This window comes from Sphaerodactylus townsendi, linkage group LG04, assembly GCF_021028975.2.
Source record: "Sphaerodactylus townsendi isolate TG3544 linkage group LG04, MPM_Stown_v2.3, whole genome shotgun sequence".
In the NCBI taxonomy this organism is placed as follows: Eukaryota; Metazoa; Chordata; class Lepidosauria; order Squamata; family Sphaerodactylidae; genus Sphaerodactylus; species Sphaerodactylus townsendi.
The window spans coordinates 127253649-127275047 of NC_059428.1; the positions used below are offsets into that span (position 1 = coordinate 127253649).

The 21399-nt window shown below is 47.8% G+C and overlaps 1 protein-coding gene across 8 annotated transcripts in view; it reads left to right on the forward strand.

Annotated features, from left to right (window-relative positions):
• Window positions 1-5093: 5093 nt before the first annotated feature.
• Window positions 5094-21399, forward strand: part of PCDH9 (protocadherin 9) — a 959062-nt gene continuing 942756 nt past the window's right edge. For 5 of the 8 annotated variants that reach the window (XM_048495436.1, XM_048495438.1, XM_048495437.1 and 2 more), the window contains exons 1-2: window positions 5094-5462; window positions 6881-10043. In XM_048495436.1, coding sequence (XP_048351393.1) covers window positions 7008-10043 — 3036 coding nt within the window. In that variant the 5' untranslated portion in view covers window positions 5094-5462; window positions 6881-7007. Of the gene's footprint in view, window positions 5463-6880; window positions 10044-10290; window positions 11135-16888; window positions 18139-21399 lie in introns of those variants that run through there. The other 3 variants (XM_048495440.1, XM_048495441.1, XM_048495443.1) reach the window with 3 other exon arrangements.

Below are 21399 nucleotides of genomic sequence, written 5' to 3' on the forward strand. Positions count from 1 at the left end.
TGGGGTTGCCCTGCCACCAGTGGCTCTCGAGAGCCCACCAACGACTTTTACCAGCAACGGCCTCCTTGCCAGTTGACGTGGGAAGCACCACTCCCTGTCCTCTCATGAAGATGGTGGGTCTTTGCTGTAGCATGGGGCACCACTGGAGAAAGCTACAGTGACCACAGGCATAGTGCAGTCACACCTTCTGGCTCCTTTCTGCTTCACTGAATAAATGAAGACTCCAGTGACAGACAAGTTTTCGGCACGGTTTTTTTCTCCTCATGACTGGTCTATAATGTCCTCTAATGCTGCATTTTTTCCTTGGTGTTCTGCACACCCCGCCCCAAACTAATCATTTGATTTTGGAAATGTTGCCAGTCAACTTTTTCTCCATTGTTTCTGAAAACACTTCCACCATTATATTTTTCCCTGAAACATTTCCAAGCTACCTTCCCTTAAGTGTGAACATGCTGAAACATTTTTCCCGCCAAAAAGTCTACCCATTACCCACGCCCTCGCACGATCACCCAATATTTCCTTCAGCGCTTGGTCTGACATTTTTTTTTGCCCCCTCCTCACTGGTTCACTCCTTTTCTCTCTCTTTTTTAATCATTTCGTGAATTCTCCTTTTTTTCTCCATTTTTTTCAAACCATTGAATCACAATGCATGTGTGGAAAAAAGAAAAAAAGCCAGCCAAGAAACAATGTTTTGCGGAAGAGAGTGTGGAAAATGATACGATTGAATAGCCCTCTGAAATCGGGCGAATGTGGTGTGCTGAAAAGACCCAGGTAAGGTTGTGGGTCGTGAGGTTTGGTGTGAAAACAGGAATGGTAGAAATAGGCAGGTGCACTCCACTTTCATCTCTGAGATGTTGAAAAATAGAGCAGCATACACATGTAAGATCTTTTAATGTAGCTTTGCTATTCCTAGGATCCTTTGCTGATCCTCTCCCCCACCCCCCCACCCCAGCCCAACCAGTCCTGTTTCATGTCAGCTGCAAATTGGTGTGTACGCTCTCTGCACTTTGATCCTAGCCATTAACTAGCAAAGGCCATACTGGTCCTCTGACTAAAGCCCTTTGGAATATCCCTCTGGATCCCACCCCCTCCCGAGCTACCCATTAAGCCTTACTCCTTGAGTGCTCCTTTCCCAACCATTTGCGCACCTCTGTCTCATCCCACCACCTTTTAACCTGCATCTCTCTGGCTTACCCATGGGGCATGTTATGCTCCGAGTATGGCTGTCAAAAGCTGACCGCTCACTCGTTTTTGCATTTCCATTAACCAGTGGGCCCTATAAATAGACTTCTCCTGAGCTTTTTTGAAGTGGATGGTGAGTCGGAGTGATGGGTTGTGGGGTGTGTGTGTGTGCATTTGACTCCACTGGTCACAAGCCGTGAGGTCAGAATCGAAAGAGACAACAGAATGTGACTCCCCACGTACCAGAGAATGCCCCGCAGTTTAACATCAGGGAGGATACCTGGCAAGTGGTCACATTCTGGTCACCAATTTGCAGCATGACCCAAACATTCAGCTGTGAGCCTCTCAAAGTTCCTGCTTACTGGGCTGCAAGTTTTGGTGGAGGGCGTGGGCGCCAAATTCCAGAGTCCTAGATTGCTGTGGGGACCCAAACAAACCATTTCTGGAGGATGTTAGCTGCAGGGTGGCTTTATTCACGCCACAAATGTGTGTTCTTCTGGCTTGATGGGGACTCTACAATCACAGGCTGGGAGACTGTGACAGCTCTCTGCAGTTCTGTCTGCTTATTTTATTTAGTTTTTATTGTTCTTCATATCTACCTTTCCCTGCTCCCCAGTTGCAGTTCCTGCTGACGAGCATCTTGTTAGGAACAGTGGCAGGCGCCACAGGGAAGTGCATAAATGGAGACCACAGCAGACCACAGTCCCCACCCCACTCCACAGTTTTCTAGCTTCTGCCAGTGCCCCTGGGCCCGAAAGCCCCGTTTAACTGCCATGGCTAATATCCAGTTATGGATTCTGTCCTCCATAAATCTAAAGCCGCCTCGAATCAAGGTGGGATATGAATGTTTTAATAAATAAATGTGATAAATAAACTGTTGCTCAAATTTAAGCCAGTGGCAAAGCATCTGTATGTGTGAGAGAGCCCCAAGGGCATGCACAGAGGGCCAGTTTAGACTGGCAGACTCTCGTCTGGAGAACCAGGTTTGGTTCCCCACTCCTCACATGAATGGCAGATGTTAAACTTCGCTCCTCCACATGAAGTCTACTGAGTAACCTTGGACCAGTCACAGTTCTCGTAGAACTCTCTCAGCTCCCCCCATATCACAAAGTGTCTAATGTGAGGAAGGGAAGAGAAGTTGATTGTAAGCCACTTGGGAACTCCTTACAGGAGAGAAAACCAGGGTAAGTGCAGTTCTAAATATGTCTTGAAAGATACTGCAAGGAGTGAGAAAGAGTTGGATCGAGATGGTTTTAAATGGATCCCCTTTATGATTTTTACACAGCAACGTCAGATTTTCCATCTTTGCCAATTGGCAGCATCAGGAAAAACAACAACACAGATCCACAGTTTTGTAGGGTTTCCCACTCTGGCCTGAGGAGCATAGAGAGATGGAGCTCAGTAGGACTTGACGCCATGGAGTCTGTTTTCTGAACATCTCTGTAGTTTGGAAATCAGGTATAATTCTGGGAGAATTCTAGCCCCCACCAGTAATGCTATTGAAAAAGAGCCCCCACTTTTTTCAGTTGTGAAGAGTCTCAAAGTGGATTACAATAGTCTCCCCCACCACAAAAGACACCTTGCAAAGTAGGTGGGGCAGAGAGAGTTCGGAGAAACCTGTGACTAACCCAAGGTCACCCAGCAGGCTTCATGTGGAGGAGGGAGGGATTCATCTCACTTCTCCTGATTAGACTCCTCCACTCTTAACCATGCGGGTCTTGCCATAATGCAAAAGATACGGATCGCAGGTGCAAACGCTTATAGATGCTCATGGTTTTTACCCTGGGTGATCCAAAACACACCATTAAATCCCAAGTTACAGCCATCTCCACAGAACCCTAAAGGGCCCATGTTATTAAATGTGGTTTTGGGGCCACGGAGATGCCACAAAGCGATGACCCAATTTCTTGTGGTTCAGTCTGTGGAGAGTGGTGAGACGAGATTTTACAGCCAATTTCTGTGCAATCCCATGTTAAAAAACCTACACACACCCGCACGCACACACACACAGATGAGCATGCTGCAGGGGATCCATGTTTCGAATCTCTTTTTATTTTTTGCATCATTTTTTAAGTATGGTCAATGGACACGGATGCAATCTTGAAATTGAGTCTGCCGGTCCACATATAAACATCAGGAAGATCCGTGTTATTTTAGGGTCACTACAAAGCTGTGGTTTATTTATTTATTTTATTAATTTTATTCGATTGAATATGCTGCCCTCCCCCTTCAGGCTCGGGGCGACTGACAACATGACACGTGAATCCACCAGCATCATTTTGGGCGACGCTCCGGCATTTGCCAACACCCCACAATAACTCTTCTGCCTGTCTGCATTTGAGTCATTTTTGTAATTATTTGACATTTCTTTATATAATACACAGCACCACACATGACTGAGTTTTTAAATGAATATGTCAAGAATTGGTTTTCCTTGAGCTGGGAGGGGTGGGATTGACACGCTAGCAGAGTCAAGGTAGGCTTTTTCCGAATTTTTGACACACCACGCCCCAAGGGTTTGCCATTACCCTGCAAGGAAATATTCTTCACCTCAATGGTATGAAAAGTTTCAGCTGCCCATTTCATTCAGACTTTACTGAACAGTCAAGCCCCCCCCCCCCCCCGGGCATTGCCAACCCCTCCTGGAGAAAGCAGATGCTTTGGAGGGTGGAGTTTTTATGGCATTAGATCCTGCTCCCAGCCCAAATCTCCAAGAATTTCCCAACTGGGAATTAGCACCCCTAATTGCATGGACAGACTTTTTCATCTACAGTCTCGCAAGAACTCTGCATGTGCTCAGAGGCTCGATCGCCTTCCCTGGATCCAGATAGGCGAGATGCCCCAGAAACTAGCAAACCCATCCCTTGGCGAGGTTATCCAAAGAGTGACCTCCAAAGGTTCGGGATGGGGTGGGGCTGAGAATCTCCAAGAATTTTCCAACTTGGAATTAGCATTGCTAACTGCATAGACAAGTCCTTTTTTTCTTCTACCATCTTTTCAGAACTCTGCATGTGCTCAGAGGCTCAATCACCTTTCCTGGATGCAGACAGGCAGGATGCCTGAGAAACTAACAGAGCCACTCCTCGGTGAGGTTATCTGAAGGATGACTTCCAAAGGTCTGGGGGGCTGAGAATCTCCAAGAATTTCCCAACTGGGAATTAGCACCCCTAACTTCAGAGACTGTTTTTTTTATTCTGCCATTCCTCCAGAACTCTGCCTGCGCTCAGAGGCTCGATTGCCTTTCCTGAAGCCCGATAGGCAGGATGCCCCAGGAAAGAACAAAGGTTTGGTAGCTGGGAATCTCCAAGAATTTTCCAACCGGGAGATCGCCTACCTCGTTTTACAAATCGGCTTCTCCTTCCGTCCCCTTGCACTCTGCACGTGCTCAGATGCTCGCTAGCTTTACATCCAGACAGGCGGGATGCCTCACACACAAACAAACCCACCCCTCGGATAACCTCCTCCTCCTCCTCCAAGAGGACTCTCCAAGAATTTCCCAACCGGGAATCAGAACCCCTAACTGCACAGAGAGGCTCTTTCTTCTGCCGCCCCGGCAGAACTCTGCACACGCTCAGAGGCTCGCTCGCCTTTCCTGGCCCCGGAGAAGCGGGGTGAGGGGTGACCTCCAAAGGTCTGGAGGGGGGGGGCGAGAAAAGATGCCCGAGCGCGCCTCTGCTCCGCGCTCCTCTCCTGCCGCTGCCCGCAGCCCGATTAGCCGTTCAGTGCCGCGGCAGGCTGAGCGCCGGCCGCCGTCCCGCCTCCCGGCCTTGAACGACGGGCCGTCCAGCCCGTCAGGCGGCCGGCCGGGCTGCGAGGCCAATGGGAACGCGAGGGGCGGGGCCGCGGCGGCCGCCCTCCCGCTGGGCTTCTTGAGAGTTCGAGCCCGGGCGTCAGTCCAGAGCCGGAGAGGCGCCGAGCGCGGAGCTGCCGCCGTTCCGCGGGAGGAGCGAGCCGGGGAGCCGCCGGAGGATGAGCGCCGGGAGCGGCGGCTGGAGGACGACGGCGGCGGCGGCGGAGAGGAAAGCGAGGAAGGCGCGGAGCCTGACCCGCCGCCACCCCCGGCCGGCTGGGCAGCCGCGGGTCTCCCCGTAAGCGCCGAGGATGCCCTGCCTGGACCGGAGCGCGGCTCGCTTCGCCGGACTTGGGCGCTCGCCTCCGGGGGACCGCGGCGGCCGCCTCGCCTAGGGCTCCGGAGCGGGCTCCGGATGCGTCGCGGGGTGGCGGCGACGGCGGCGGCACTGTCGGCGGCTGGCACGGAGCCCTTCTCCCCGGCGGGCGAGGTGAGCGCAAAGTTGGGCTTGGGGGGCGCATGGGGAGGGGAGATCCCTTCAGATCCTTTCGGATGGGAGGAGGGAATCTGTGCCATTCCATCTTTTTTGGGGGGGGGGGGGGCGTCGAGGTGGCTGCCTCCGCATCCCCCTACACCTGCCTGCCTGTCCGCATCAGGGCAAACGGCACCCGGCACGGACGCCTCGCCGCCTGGGTTTTGAATGCGGATGGCAGAGCGGGGCTTGGACCAAACTGACCCCCCCCCTCCAGTCTTTGCTTCCAGAGCATCTCACCAGAAGTCTCCCTTTCCCCTCTACACAGCAAAATAGATGCACGGGGGCTCCTTCTGGGTCCCCCACCCGGCTGCATCACCCCTTCTTCAACCAATGACCCTCCTCCCAATATCAATGGATTTTTTCTTCACATCCCCCTCCCCAGTGTTTTTCTTTGCAAACATCTGCCTGCATGCTTCGGACTTGGTTCCAGATGCCTCCTTCCCCCCAGCCCCTTCTCTCCCCGAGTCCCTATATCATTTTTTAAACACAGCATCCTCCCCTGTGCTTCTCTTTGCAAACATCTGCCTGCACGCTTCGGACTTGTTTCTAGATGCCTCCTTCTCCCCCCCAGCCCCGGTCTTCTGTTTATTTTGAAGTTGAAGCTCCCCGGCTCCAACACGCGAGCAGGCACAGGGCAACATCTGGAGAAGGTGACATTTTGCCTGGAAGAACCGAGAACTCCCTGGCTGGGGAGTTGATAAGAATGGGGAGAGCCGCTGGCCCAGAACTGCTGCAAACGCAGGCAGAGGCGGTCTGGATGCTTCCTTCTCTACCGTCGTGCTGCCCTAATGTGGGATGTCGAGCACAAATTCTATCCTTGGATATCGTGCTCGATCCAGGACCGGACATCATGCTAGATCTAGCGTGGGATGCCAAGCGCAGAATCCAGAGGAAAGGGGCAGCGGGGGGGGGGGGGATCCGACTAGGCAGTTTAATCCTGGGAAGGACACTTTGCATTACGCTCAGGATGCAATTCACGGAAAGTTGCACGGGAAAGCATTGGCAGGGCTGGAGTAAATATTCTGTGCTGCACTGGAGAGCCGTTTGGAGGGAGGGAAAGGGGATTTGCATTTCCCTCTCTGCCCTGCAAGTAGTTAATTTTTTTCCCCCTTCCTGCTCGTTGCAGAGACTGGCAGTGGACTGGTTCATGCTCAGAGGGGAATGATTTGTTCAAGCCAGGAATTGGGGTGGGTGGGGGGAGAGAGAGAGAGAGGAAGAAAAAGCAGGTGGCGGGGCCGCTGTGCCTTTGCGAACATGCTCGGCTGTGTGTTGCAGAAATGTGGAGCATGACTTGGCAGCTGCGTCTGGTGTTGGTTGGGATGAGATAATAATGCTTGTGTTTTTTCTTGCTCTCGCTGTGGTTGTGTTGACAGTGGCTGTCTGGAAATAAGAACTCCGGTGGGATGTATCCAGCGAGCCTTCTCCTCCTGCCAGTCGGCCGACACACCTTTTTGGAACCCTTGCTATCCTGAGGAGAGAAGGAACTATAAACACTTTATCATGGACCTGAGGGATTTTTACCTGTTGGCTGCCCTCATTGCCTGTCTTCGGCTGGATTCTGCCTTCGCCCAAGAACTTATTTACACCATTCGGGAGGAGCTGCCGGAAAACGTGCCCATTGGGAACATACCAAAGGATTTGAACATCTCTCACATCAGTTCTGCCACAGGGACCAGTACAAGTCTTGTCTACAGACTGGTGTCCAAAGCAGGGGATGCCCCTTTGGTCAAAGTGTCCAGCACGACGGGGGAGATCTTCACCACCTCCAACCGAATCGACCGGGAGCGCCTCTGCGCCGGAGCCGCGTACGCGGAGGAGAACGAGTGCTTCTTCGAGCTGGAGGTGGTGATTCTCCCCAACGACTTTTTCCGGCTGATCAAGATCAAAATCATCGTGAAGGATACCAATGACAACGCCCCCATGTTCCCTTCGCCGGTCATCAACATCTCCATCCCGGAAAACACTCTGATCAACAGCCGCTTCCCCATACCCTCGGCTACGGACCCCGATACCGGCTTCAACGGGGTGCAGCACTACGAACTTTTGAACGGGCAGAGCGTCTTTGGGCTGGATATAGTGGAGACTCCGGAAGGCGAGAAGTGGCCACAGCTGATTGTCCAGCAAAACCTGGACAGGGAGCTGAAAGACACGTATGTAATGAAAATCAAAGTTGAGGACGGAGGAACCCCCCAGAAATCCAGCACGGCTATCCTCCAGGTCACAGTAAGTGATGTCAATGACAACAGGCCGGTTTTTAAAGAGGGTCAGGTGGAGGTGTACATCCCCGAGAATGCCCCCATAGGGACCTCCGTCATCCAGCTTCATGCTACAGATGCAGACGTAGGAAGCAATGCAGAGATCAGATATATTTTTGGTGCCCAGGTTGCTCCTGCAACTAAAAGACTCTTTGCTTTAAATAACACCACTGGGCTGATTACAGTTCAGAGACCCTTAGACCGGGAGGAGACTGCTATTCACAAAGTGACGGTGCTGGCAAGCGATGGCAGCTCCACGCCTGCCCGGGCAACAGTTACCATCAACGTGACTGATGTTAATGATAACCCCCCAAACATAGATCTCAGGTACATTATAAGTCCCATCAACGGCACAGTGTACTTATCTGAGAAAGACCCTGTCAATACCAAGATTGCCCTAATTACAGTCTCAGATAAGGACACAGATGTGAATGGCAAAGTTATCTGTTTCATTGAGAGAGAGGTGCCATTCCACTTGAAGGCTGTCTATGATAACCAGTACTTGTTAGAGACTTCTTCCTTGCTGGACTACGAGGGCACCAAAGAATTCAGCTTTAAGATAGTGGCCTCCGATTCCGGCAAGCCCAGTCTGAACCAGACCGCCCTAGTAAGAGTTAAGCTCGAGGATGAAAATGACAACCCTCCAATTTTCAGCCAGCCGGTAATTGAGCTGTCAGTTTCCGAAAACAACCGCCGTGGTCTGTACTTAACCACTATTAGTGCCACGGATGAGGACAGTGGGAAAAATGCAGACATTGTGTATCAGCTTGGCCCCAATGCTTCCTTTTTTGATTTGGATAGAAGGACGGGGGTTTTGACAGCCTCTCGAGTCTTCGACCGAGAAGAGCAGGAGAGGTTCATTTTCACGGTTACGGCACGAGACAACGGCACCCCGCCCCTGCAGAGCCAAGCCGCTGTCATAGTTACGGTACTAGACGAAAACGACAACAGTCCCAAATTCACTCATAACCATTTTCAGTTCTTTGTGTCGGAGAACTTACCAAAGTACAGCACCGTGGGAGTGATCACAGTCACTGACGCAGATGCAGGCGAGAATAAAGCTGTGACCCTTTCCATCCTGAACGACAATGAGAACTTTGTGCTGGATCCTTACTCTGGAGTTATAAAATCAAACGTGTCTTTTGATCGAGAGCAGCAGAGTTCCTACACCTTTGACGTCAAGGCCATCGACGGTGGGCAACCGCCCCGTTCATCGACCGCAAAAGTCACTATAAACGTCATGGATGTTAATGACAACAGTCCTGTGGTCATTTCCCCGTCTTCTAACATTACTTTCAAACTGGTGCCCCTTTCGGCTATCCCCGGATCCGTGGTAGCGGAAGTATTTGCTGTTGACATCGACACGGGAATGAATGCCGAGCTTCAATACACCATTGTCAGTGGAAACAACAAAGGTTTATTTCGTATCGACCCAATGACGGGTAACATTACCCTGGAAGAGAAGCCGACTCCGACTGATGTGGGGCTGCATCGGTTAGTGATCAACATCACTGACCTGGGTTATCCTAAATCCCTGCATACCCTGGTCCTCATGTTTTTGTACGTCAACGACACGGCTGGAAACACCACGTATATCAACGACTTGATCCGCAGGACTATGGAAACCCCCTTGGACAGGAACATTGGAGACAGCAGCCAGCCCTACCAAAACGAGGACTACCTTACCATCATGATCGCCATTGTTGCGGGCGCCATGGTGGTCATCGTGGTGATCTTTGTCACCGTCCTGGTCCGCTGCCGCCACGCCTCCAGGTTCAAAGCGGCTCAGAGGAGCAAGCAAGGCGCCGAGTGGATGTCCCCCAACCAGGAGAACAAACAGAACAAGAAGAAGAAGCGGAAGAAACGGAAGTCCCCTAAGAGTTCCCTGTTGAATTTTGTTACCATTGAGGAGTCCAAACCGGAGGATGTGGTTCACGAACCTATCAACGGGACTATTAGCCTTCCAGCTGAGCTGGAGGAGCAAAGTATAGGAAGATTTGACTGGGGCGCCGCGCCGCCCACCACCTTTAAACCCAACAGCCCTGACCTTGCTAAGCATTACAAATCTGCCTCCCCGCAGTCTGCTTTTCATCTGAAGCCTGACACTCCCGTCTCGGTGAAAAAGCATCACGTGATCCAAGAACTCCCTTTGGACAACACCTTTGTTGGGGGTTGTGACACCCTTTCCAAACGCTCTTCCACTAGCTCAGATCACTTCAGTGCCTCAGAGTGCAGTTCCCAAGGAGGCTTCAAGGCAAAGGGCCCCTTGCACGGCCGACAGGTAAATGAGCACTTTTACTGGTCTGTAAGTACTGCCTACAAATGTCCAGTCAACCAGTATTAAAGTGCTAGGATGTTTTATCTTTCACTGTAATTTTAGCTTAGCTATAGTACGGATGGAGATGGGGGGGAAAATACTCGTCCCTTTCACTGTCTCTCGTGGGGAGGGGCAAAACTATGCATTTTTTAGAACAGGTATGATGGTCCAAAACTGTATGGGTCACTGGTTCTTTTTCTTTTTGTCCAAGGAAGAATCACATGCTCTCACACACACGCACCTATGCACCCAGATGCACACACACGCACACACACACACGTGGACACTCACTCAGAGCTGAAAGGGAATTGTGTAAAACTTGCCCGAAGCATCTCGGTGTAGAGATTGACTGAAGAAGATCGTTGCTTGGTTTGTCCGATGAAAAAACACAATTGACTGGTTCGGGATTTCTGTTTTCAGACCTGTGTTCCTTCAGATGTGGGGGGAAAAAAAAGAGAAAAGATGATGTTTCGAACGAGGCTGGTTTAATTGCATTTTTTTTTGTTTGTCACCAACTGATTTGGAACATTGTGTTAAGGTTTTTGTCGTTGTTGTGGGTGGGATTGTTATCCTGGAGAGATTTCTGCAAGGCATTTCTGCTTGAGTTGAACAGAGTCTGTTGGCAAGGGTATAACCAAGTGATCAGGAAAGCTTTCTGTCCTCTTTCTCTTTTTTTTTGGAACTGCAGTGATTTTTGTTGTACGGGAGTAAAGTTGTGTGTTTCTTAGAGAAGGGGTTTTATTTGCATGTGTTTCTTTTTTTTAAAAAAAATGGCCAAAGTACACTTTCAAAAAGAATGCATTGCTTTGAATAATAATTTTTTTAAAAAATGAATTATGCAGGAATCCCCTCAACCCATTGTAAATATATATGTTTTTTTTTTCATATTAGTGATGCACAAGCTATCTGCCATAACTCATTTTGAAGCTGTGAAATATGCCACGGGATACCGGGGAGCCTCGCGTTGCAACCAAATCCGACGTTAGGGTGGTGGGTTCCCCCTCCCTCCTTCCTTTGAGTCGAATAATACCTTGCTAATAAAGATTTAAATACGGTGCTGTCTAATTCATTTCACTGGGTGCTTGTCTGTTGCCACTAAATTAGAATGTCAGGACGGACCTGTAGATGGCACTAGGACACCGCACGGGTTGGGCTGGCCAGCTGCCAGTCCTGCAGTAGATAAGGAATGGGGGAGGGAAGGTTCAAGCTGGTGCTACAGCCAAAGAAACCTTTTATTTAATGATGGTCGTACTGAAGCGACCTGTAGTTAAGCCTCTGTGTGTGTGTGCGTGTGTGTGTGGTTTTTTGTTTTTTTGCAGCCATTCCTTAGCGCTTAGTTTTCATTCCATCAGTTGTCTGAGGCTTTGAGCAGCAAGCACATGTAGCAGTATGGTATGCTAGCCTCTGGAGTTAGGGGAGCTTGTTTGGATGGATGACCGAGCCATTGGCGGAGGGAGGGGGGGGGATCTGTAATAGGCTTGTTCCATTAAAGGTGGTGAATGTCCGTTCTGATATCCCGGGAAATTTTCCTCCAAAGCTGTAACTTTTGGGGATCTCACTGATAAGGCACTGAATCTAAAGCTCACACTGAGGAGGTATCTTGTCAAAGGAAGTGCCCCCGGAACTCTCCATCAGCTTGTTAAAAGGCACTGGCGAAGGGGAGATCTTTCCCACATTAAGGGCCCCTTCATAAATAGTTTAAAGCACTCTCAGAGTAACATTTGGCAGTGGTTGGTGAGCTTCAGTTCCACTCCCTTAATGAGAAAAGGAAAACTCACTGGCCAAGTCAAGCCTCTCTTTAACTAGCTAGCAGGACTCAAAATCAGAGGCTGCCCTTCCCAAGTTTTGAGGACCCCCGGATTTGGTGCTAAGTGCGACTGTTCCCCTTCCGTTATCATTTTTCTGGCGGGCTCTGTTATGAGAATCAGTCTTGCATTCTTTCAGGTGTCAAACACGGAATAACATTGCAAAGGCCAAAAAAAGAAAATCTACCTGGCTGAACATGTATGTCAGCATCACTCAAGAGAGCGGATGGTGGAGGGTGGGGAGATGCAAATACAATGTTTGCCCATAAATCTTACTGTTTAGTGTGTGAGCGAGAACATGAAGGAGGAGGGAGACAGAATGCTATAGATATACTTATTTTTAACTAGCCTTGCAAATCTTGGTGTGGATGTGCTAATTTTTATGAATCATGGTGAGTTGGAGTTAAAATCAGTAGGGAGGATGTATAATATCCAAAATAGTTTGGATGGCATTCAGTTACCCAGATAAAATGGGAGGCTTTCAGAAAGCACAGGATTATTTCGTTCCGAGATGGCCCAGGGTTATCTGAGCCAGTGGAGCTGTGTTTGTTTCACTTTGATACCAGCAGGGAAATCAAGTGGAAAGATGACTGCAGATATTGGCCAACGCTTGGTGATGAAAGAGGCACTTGTATTCTCTGGCCTGTGAGCAACTTATGACTGAAACACATTTTCATTAACATGGGGAAACCTGGACCCATAAAAACACATGCCCAGTTTTGGAAACATGGTGCTGATGACAGAAACAACATTTTCTTCTGCCATTATTGTGTCGAGAAACATGGAGAAATGTGTACCCCTTGTCCTGTTGTTTGTCACCCACTGTTAAGGCACATCCATTAAAACTACAGCCCAAGTACACTCATTGGGGAATTCTCGAGAAGACACATATGTCCGGTGGGGTGGTGGTGGTGTCAAAGAGTAGAGAGGGTTGAAGTGTTTTTTTTTTTTTTAAAGAAAAGTGTTTGGCCAGAACAGTTATCTTTTGAGGCATGCTGAAGTCACATGGTGGGCATAAACACATGAGGAAGTTCTCATACACAAACTCCACTGAAGTGGATCAAAAGACTCTCACACAGTTTCTGTTCAGTTTAGTGGGGTGCTTGTCCTATGAATAGTGTCCAGTGAATGTCAAAATGGCTAAGCAGCTCAATGTGTTTTGAGGTTGTTGTGTTGGGAGTTGTTCTGCAGAGAGCTTCTATGTTTGACACTGTTTTGTGAACTATAACGACTTAATCCAATGGAAAGTTTCTTGGGCGAGCTCTGCCGAAGGGCACCACGCTTCATTTTAATGGGATATACGCCAGTGGACTCCTGAATTATATTCTTCTTGTCTTCCTTACAAAATGGTTGGGTTGGCTCTGTGAAATAACAGAGCATTTCAAAATCAGCTTTCTAAAATGTTTCTTTTAAATGCAAAATGCAACAAACAAAAGTGCGCCCCCCCCCCCCCCCCCCCCCCCCCCGGTAAGTTCAATGATGCGTTGAACAAAATCATCATATTAAAGGAAACGGTACTGTTCACAGTAATGTCCCAAGCAGAGTAGCCCTGTTCTATGTCTGTTGGAATCAGTGGACTTAGAATTGTGTAACTCTGCTTAGGATTGCTCTGTTGGCTTTTCCAAACTGTTAAATTTCAAGATCCTTTCAGTAGTGCTTATGCCTAGTAAAGGATTTACTGAGTTTGAATTCTTTGAGCTTTACATCCCCAAATCCTTTTTTAAAAAAATGATCTTACCTTACAGCAGCTGGAAATGGTTTCTGCTGGGTAACCTCAGCAGCTTTCTTGATCCATTAACTGTTGCTCTCATAAAGCATTAAGCCTCTTTAATAAGTCTGGTCTGTCCTTTACCCCAGATAATCAGTGGGATCGATGCAGTAGTCCCTAAGATTTGTTACACTGCCAAGAGATGCTTAGGGAAAAGGAATATTTATCACTGTAGCCAAATCTGTATCATAAAACAGGTGTTCCATCATTGTTATGGGTATATTACTTGGAGATATGCTGGCAGTAGTATTTAGGAGTGGCCGATAAATGTAGACAAGTTTAAGGGGGTTGTGCAGAAGGACATAATTACCTGTGGGGCAGGAAATCTCGGAGACAAATGTTGAAAACTTTGTGCACGCCACTCATGGATGAACATGACGTTCACAAGACACATTTGCATAGAAATGGTGCACAGTTATGTTGCTGGGCATAAGATGGCTCCTCAGCTGAAAAGATAGTCATGACTTCTTGAAGAGGTGTCATACCGCTAAATATTACCTGTCAGTACTCACAAATGTGTTTGCCCATCCCTCCCCTCTTTCAAGCCAGATAGTTGATGGAAATTCTGTCCCCTTTGAGCAGCCATCTTTGACCTGGCATCAAAAGAAGTTAGGAGGTTCCAGAAAATAACTGGGAAAGGATGGCCAGGTTTGGGATTTATCCCCCTGCGCCCTTTTTCTGTGCCAAGTTTAGTACTTCTCAAATAGAACCATGGGATGAGACTTCTCCATCCAGATGGCAGAACTAGGTCCATGAAGAAACAAAGCCTCTAGTGTTCCGGGTGGGAATTCTGACCAATTCTGCTACTTTGAAGCCTTTGCTCCCAAGGTGTGTCCCAGAACGGAGCAGCAGTTTTTTTGTGAGCTGTGTTAATTACTTTTGCACTCCCAGTACCTTTTATAGGCACGTGCCCAAATCTGGGCCAAGATGTCTGCCATAAAACTGGATAAGGTGTACTCTTAAATATCAGAGGAGGCAGTGGTGAAATATCTACAGCGTTCATCAGGGCTCCCGCGAGCATTACAGAAAACCACAACAAGCCAGTTCTGTGGATAACTGAAGAAAACATAGTCACATCCCAGGTGGCTTGTTGTGGTGTGATTTATTTCCTTATATTTCCTATAAAAAACACCAACACTTCTGTTAAGCGTCCTCATAAAACTAGATGCAAGTAGCAGCACTCGTGGTGCAAACAGCTGGTGAAAGAGGGGTGTTTGATCTGAACTATTTGGGTAACACGTTTTTACTTAAAATGCTTTGATTTTGCTTATCTGTGAAAAGTGGTGTTTATTGCCGGGGGAGTGGGGGGCTGATAACATAAGCCTGCATTTGGTTACATATCTGTATGTGCATAACTAAAGAAAGGACTTAGAACGACTGTGAAAATGTATTACGCACACACCTTCTGTTGCCATACATCTTTTAATAAAAGTTTACAGATTTTGTTCAGCTTTCTAAACAAATCCCTCTTCACGCTGAGACTTATAGAAAACCTGAGCTGGAAAGATGTTCCATGGGAGGGCGGGGAAAGGTAGAGAAAAGCAGGTGAGAACAGCGGATTGTAACAGAAAATCAGAACATAACCTTAAGCGGTATTAACGTTTTTCAATAGCAGCAGTGGAAATGCAAAGTTAGAACTGGGCATATTTCTGCAGGGAGAGACATTTGGTTACAGCCCCAAGAACTGTCTCACTTTTTGTTCATTCCCCTCTTCCCTTTAACTCACTGTATTTTTTTGTGCTTGTGGATCTTGTGTCTATGTGTGTGTGTGTATGAATCATTAGGGCATGTTTTGCCACTGATGTGCTATGTATAACTTTTTAAAACCGTATCGCGCTCAGAGGAGAAAAATAAAGATGTGTCGAGTTCGGTGCTATCAAAGTTTTGCGATATAGTTCCTTTGTGTATAGGGACAAGGAAAACTCTTCTAGTTACCATTTCAGATTTTCATTTTCAAAGGATGTATTTTTCTGGCACAGCAAAACCATATCAGCCGCTCTTTATTGACAGCAGTTTTATTGTAGCTAGCGGCTTTACAGTAAGCTGTTTATTGCTGTTCCCTAACTCGGTTGACAGCAATTGGGGAATTAATTTCTTTGCCCCTAGTGTGCTTTCTTGGATATAAACAACAGATGTTTAAGATATGAAAACAGTGACCCATTTACATTTGACAACTTTTTAAGTACACAATTCTACTTCCTCTAAAATTAAGCTGAAATTTGGTTTGGGGCAGGAGAGAGATTAGCATGTTCTATATTTCATGGGGTAAACTGTTCCCTGAGCAGAACCTGAATTTTCAGTTTTAATCTTGCAGAGAAGACTTTCATGAGAACAGACACCATCTACCCCCTTCATTTGCAGTGTGGATAGTTTCAGTGTGGTTGTGTTGTTCTGCAGTTGAAAGGCTAAATTTGAGTCCCGTAACATGTTAAGAGACGGACAGGATTTTCGGTGTATAAGCTTTTGAGAGTCAAAGTATCTTTTGTCAAACACAAGCTGGAATGTATATCCCTGAGTGCTTATATTCCACTTTAGAAGGCGCGGGAGGGGGTGTTGCAAAGAAGGGATGCAAAGATGTCAGGGGTGAACCACCCATGGGGACATGGGGTAACCCATGTCCCCGGGCACACACTGTGTTGTCACTAGGGGCACCGGCTGGGTCCCCACGCCCAGCTGGCTCCTGGTGGCTCCCACCATGCCGGGGGTGCTGCTCGCTGGCTGAGTTGGTTCTTACCCCCTCCAGTGAAGCTGGAGAGGGTAGGAGCTGGCATGCCGCCATGGTGCCATGGGGTGGGGCTTGGTGGTGGGCACCCAGGCACGTGAGCCCTGCCCTCCTGAGCCCCACCCTTTCCCAGGCTCCCTGCTGGCTCCCGTAAGTGGGGCACAAGAAGCCAGGCTGGGGGAGCACGGGGAGCTGGTCGTGCCCCTTGGCACCATTTAGGCCCATTATGCCTAATGTACACTGTAACCACCTTGTATAGGGCAAAGGAGGCATGTGAGGGCCGTAAGACTCTTATCTCACTCCAGGTGCTAATTGACCCATATGACTTGTGACTAATGGCAGGACTTTTGACTCTTGAAAGCTGATACCCTGAGGACTTGAATCTAGTTGCTTGCAGTTGCTGAACCATTGCTTATGAAACATCATAAAATGTTATGTATTAGTAGGAGTTGGTTGGAACCAATGAACTGTGTACTGAACACCTTTTGAAATAGATCTCTCCTTCCCCTTGCAGCCCCCTGAAAGTTTGAGAACAGAATGGGACTGCCACTCAAGCATGAGTCAGCAGAAATTACCCACCTCCCTTCTCATGAATGGACCGAAAACATGGGGGTGGGGGACGTTTTATACGGAGTCTTCTTTCTTGCATTCGTCATCCTGCTCCTCCAGTCTGGATTGCGCTCTGAAGTCTACTGATCTTGAGGAACAGTTTTTCAAACGAGCTCAGAAGGCTGCCCTAGGAAGAGACGTAATTTCATGAACTGATTCCCTTCATGATTAAGTGGATCCAACCCAATAATCCTAAACATGTTGGCAGCGAACCATAAATGAAATTTCGGTCAAGAGTAAATTGACTGAATTTGTGTAATCTGTGCTTGTTGAATCCTGGCTTCTGTTCTGTAGGCATCTAGTACCAGGCAAATGGCATGAACTGATGAACTCCCCAGTGTATTCCCTGAAGGTACCAGGCTATTCTTGATTTGATGTGGCTTCTGTTGTGTCTGTTGCAAAAATTCTCCCCAGAGATTATAGTCTCCATTATAGTCAGGGAACCAGCCTCTTTCTTCACAAATACAAAGTGTTCCCTCTGCTGCTTTCAGTTGTTGATTCAGGGAAATCTCAGTGGAAAAGGACAATGCAAATGACCACATGGTATGTTGAGATTTCCTACTTCAAAATGTGATGTGTTGGAATAGATCAGTCTCAGCGCATGAAAATCTGATTCCATCACGTCTCTGTGGAGTAGTCTCTTGCTTCCTGTGAGGCTTACTTATGACCCATTCTCATTGGATTGGGAAGGTCACGAATGCTCATACTTTGAGATTCAAGTTGGTATTGTCCAGGAGCTGTGACATCTGTCACCCCATTGATCAGCAGGGTTGATGCAACTGAACCCCTCCCTCCCTCACTGCTTCATGTGTGTCCCTCCAGAAGCTCCATGCTCAGTGGAAGAGGACACCCATCCCGGATACAGGAAGTGTACCATTCTTCGGTCAAATGCCCAGGAATCTGTAACCCTGCAAACCAGTTCCAGATTTATAGGTTCTTATTGAAAAGTCCCTGAAACTAGTTTTTACGTTATATGGGATAGTTTTTTTTACATATGGTAGGAATGTATACAGATGTCACTAACAAATTGGTTTAATTGTGATGAAAATGCATCCAACTTCATTTCATGACCTCCTTCTGCATCCCTTTGCTGTAACCTCAATCAACTGGGATTCTAAGCCAGGAATAAATTGATGTGCGAACCCTGAAAGAAAACAGGCCTGTTTCATCACTAAACTATCTGAGTTGTTCATGACAAATGAATGCAGTCCCATTGTTCTCCTGAAGAATATAACTTGAGCTGATAGCTCATGGATGTCAGCTGCATCAATTTATACATTCTCTGAGTTCCATTTGGTATTGTTGCAGATCAGAGGTCAGTGCAACAAGAGAGCTTCTGGTTCACACAGCGCATTGTTCGCCTGCATGAATGTATGCCAAAATAATAATGAAAAAAGAAGTGACGAAATCCAATGTGAGAGCTATCAATAATTGTTTTTGAAACATTCTTGATTTCTGCTGGCAGTCTACAGTGTATGTGATTCTCTTGATTGTCTGAATTTTCCACGTGGGGCTGAAATTGGGCTAAGCTATGTAAAACTGCAGCGGGGGGTAGTTGGGATAGAGAGTGTGGGGTGTGTGAAGGAGACTCTCTCCCCCTCTCACTGTTTTTGGGAACTAAAACAGCCCAGGGGCATGAGGGATTCATTTGCCTCATTGGAAAGCTATACCTATTGCAGTCTTACTCAGGAGTTGTCACTGGAAACGATGCCTGCAAGTTCCCATAGGGAGCTTGTGTAAAGTATAACGTGTAGTTTGGCCTGGAGTGTCATATTTAGTTAGTGCCCTGAGCACAATTGTATTAGATTAGAGCACTACTAGAAAAAGAGGAGGAGAAAAGTTAGTTTTTGTACCCTTCTTTTCTCTACCTTTGGAGTCTCAGGGCCGTTTCCCACTTACCAATTGTTGTGGGCCAAAGGGCGTCCACCCCACGTTTGTTAGACTCCGCAGCTTTTGAACACAGAGAAGTTGTTCCCCACATCATGTTGCTCTTCGGGAAATCTTCGCTAAAGAACGCAGGGTCAGAATTGCAGCGTTCCCCAAGAGCACGTGTTCCGCAGTGATTGCAGCCATCAGAGGGCGGGTCTCTGTTTTGATTGACTGGCGCGCCATTTTAGAGGTCGGACTCTTTTTTTTGTCGTCGACACGTGCACACGTCATCATAATGTCGCCTGTCGTGTTTTGTCCACCTCCTGTTCTGGCTTCTGATTGGCTCATTCCTTGCAGCGCACTAATATCTGCCGATGTTCCCCATAACCCCGCGCTTGGCGCAGGGTACTCGAAAATGTTGCTCTTCCGACCAGGTCCAAAAATGACACGCGCTAAGGGAGCGGAAGAGCACCAGAATCAGGGTGGCTGCGTTGCCGTCGCTGGTGCCGTGGGGAGCGCTGCAGAACCCCGGGTCATTTTGCCAGATTGGCCCGCAACAATTGGTAAGTGGGGAAAGGCCCTCAGAGTGGCTTATAATCACCTTCCCCAGCATGCTGTAGGGGCTAAGGGCAGATGGATTCTAATCTGGAGAACTGGATTTGATTCCTCACTCCTCCACCTGAGTGGCAGAGGCTTATCTGGTGGACTAGATGTGTTTCCGCACTCCTACATTCCTGTTGGGTGACCTTGGGCTAGTCCAGGGGTCAGCAACCTTTACCACCCAAAGAGCCATTGGGACCAATTTTCCATGGCCCCGAAGCTCTACCGAGCTGGAGAGCGGAGCCGCCTCGGGTTCGGCCCCTCCACTCACCTTTCCTTCCAGCGCTGGGAGGCAGAGGCGCCAGGCTTGGAAACCCCCTCTGCCCAATGGAGCAGGCAGCTGCCTGCTCCATAGGGCAGAGGGGGAATGGCTGCTGTGGGGATGGCAGAGGGGGGATGGTGGCTGCTCTCGAGGAACACGTCCACACTACACTCTGACCTCCAGGCCATGCAGAGCCGCAGCATAAGGCTGAAAGAGCCACATCCGACTCCGGAGCTGCGGGTTGCAGACCCCTAGGCTAGTCACAGTTCTTCAGAACTTTCTCAGCCCCACCTTTCTCACAAGTTGTCTGTTGTGGGGAGAGGAAGGGAAAGGAGCTTGTAAGCCACCTTTCTCTCACCAGGAGAGAAAGGTGAGGTATAAATCCTAACTCTTCTTCTTCCCTCCCCACAACAGTCACCCTGTGAGGTAGAAGGACTGAATGAGTTCAAAGAGAACTGTGACTACCACAAGGTCACCCAACAGGCTTCATGAAGAAGAGGTTGGGAATCAAACCTGGCTCACAAGATTGGAGCCTGCCACTCTTAAACACTACAGCATGCTGGCTCTCTACTAGCTGATAGCCTGCACAAAGTTACAGGATCTACCTTTTACAACCTGCCTAAATTGCTTGTGCTGTGTTGAACTTCAGTGAAAGAGAAAACATCTACATGCAATCACTCTAAAACAGCATGCATGTGGAATAACAACAGTTTGTACAGTCAGGATGTAGATGTGCTTCTGGATTCCTATCAGCATTGCAGTTTGCATGCAGATCTGAGAAAGGTTCTTTGCACTACTCGGGGTTTAGAGCAAGTGTAACTGGGTTCACAATCTAATTCTTTTGCTGCACTCATCCTAGTGGGCATGACAAAATCTTGGTTAGGTCCAGTATATGCTAAGACAGGGTGGGGGTCTGTTGTGTTTTATTTTACTTGCTATCCTGTAAGTGTTACCTTTTTCAAATCATGCTTCTTACAAGGGAGACAGTCATATCTCTGCTTGTTACTAACCCTTTTGGTGTTCAAAAAACTGGCTGTTTTCTCTCTCAGAAATTGAACCCACGCCTTCCTCATTTGTAAAATCCACGAGCTGTTTTATACTTAAGCATCATTTCATAGCAGGGCTTATAAAGCCTCCGATATTTCAATGAATCAATTATCTTTTTAAAAAACGGAATGATGAACCAATGAAGAGAGAGATTGCAAAAAAAAAAAAAAAAATACCCGGAGATGCTTCTTAGTGTATCCTACTCAAAATGGTTTTTAGCAATGCAGCTATCACACAACATTGAAAACAGCCTGGTGAAAATTAAGTGTATTCTAGGTGTGAGACAGTCTTGAAAATAAGGGTGTTCTTTTCCCCCCTCCACCTTTTTTTATAAGAAATTATTCATCAGAAGATTAAAACACAGTCCAGGAAAGTTAGTGCAGATACTGGAAAACAAAAACTCAGCCAAGGAGTTTTTTTAAATACTAACATTAATACTAACATTAACACTAACATTCCCATCTACATAAACCATGAACAATAAACAATGGTTATGACATAAGCCCACTCCACTGTTGAATTGCTTTGATAGGAAGGAATAAGGAATAAGGGCCACACTTCTTTTTGGGGGTTGATTTTGATCAAAACAAAATAAAAACAACAGCTACAGGGCCCCAAAGGACTAAGCACCCCATTCT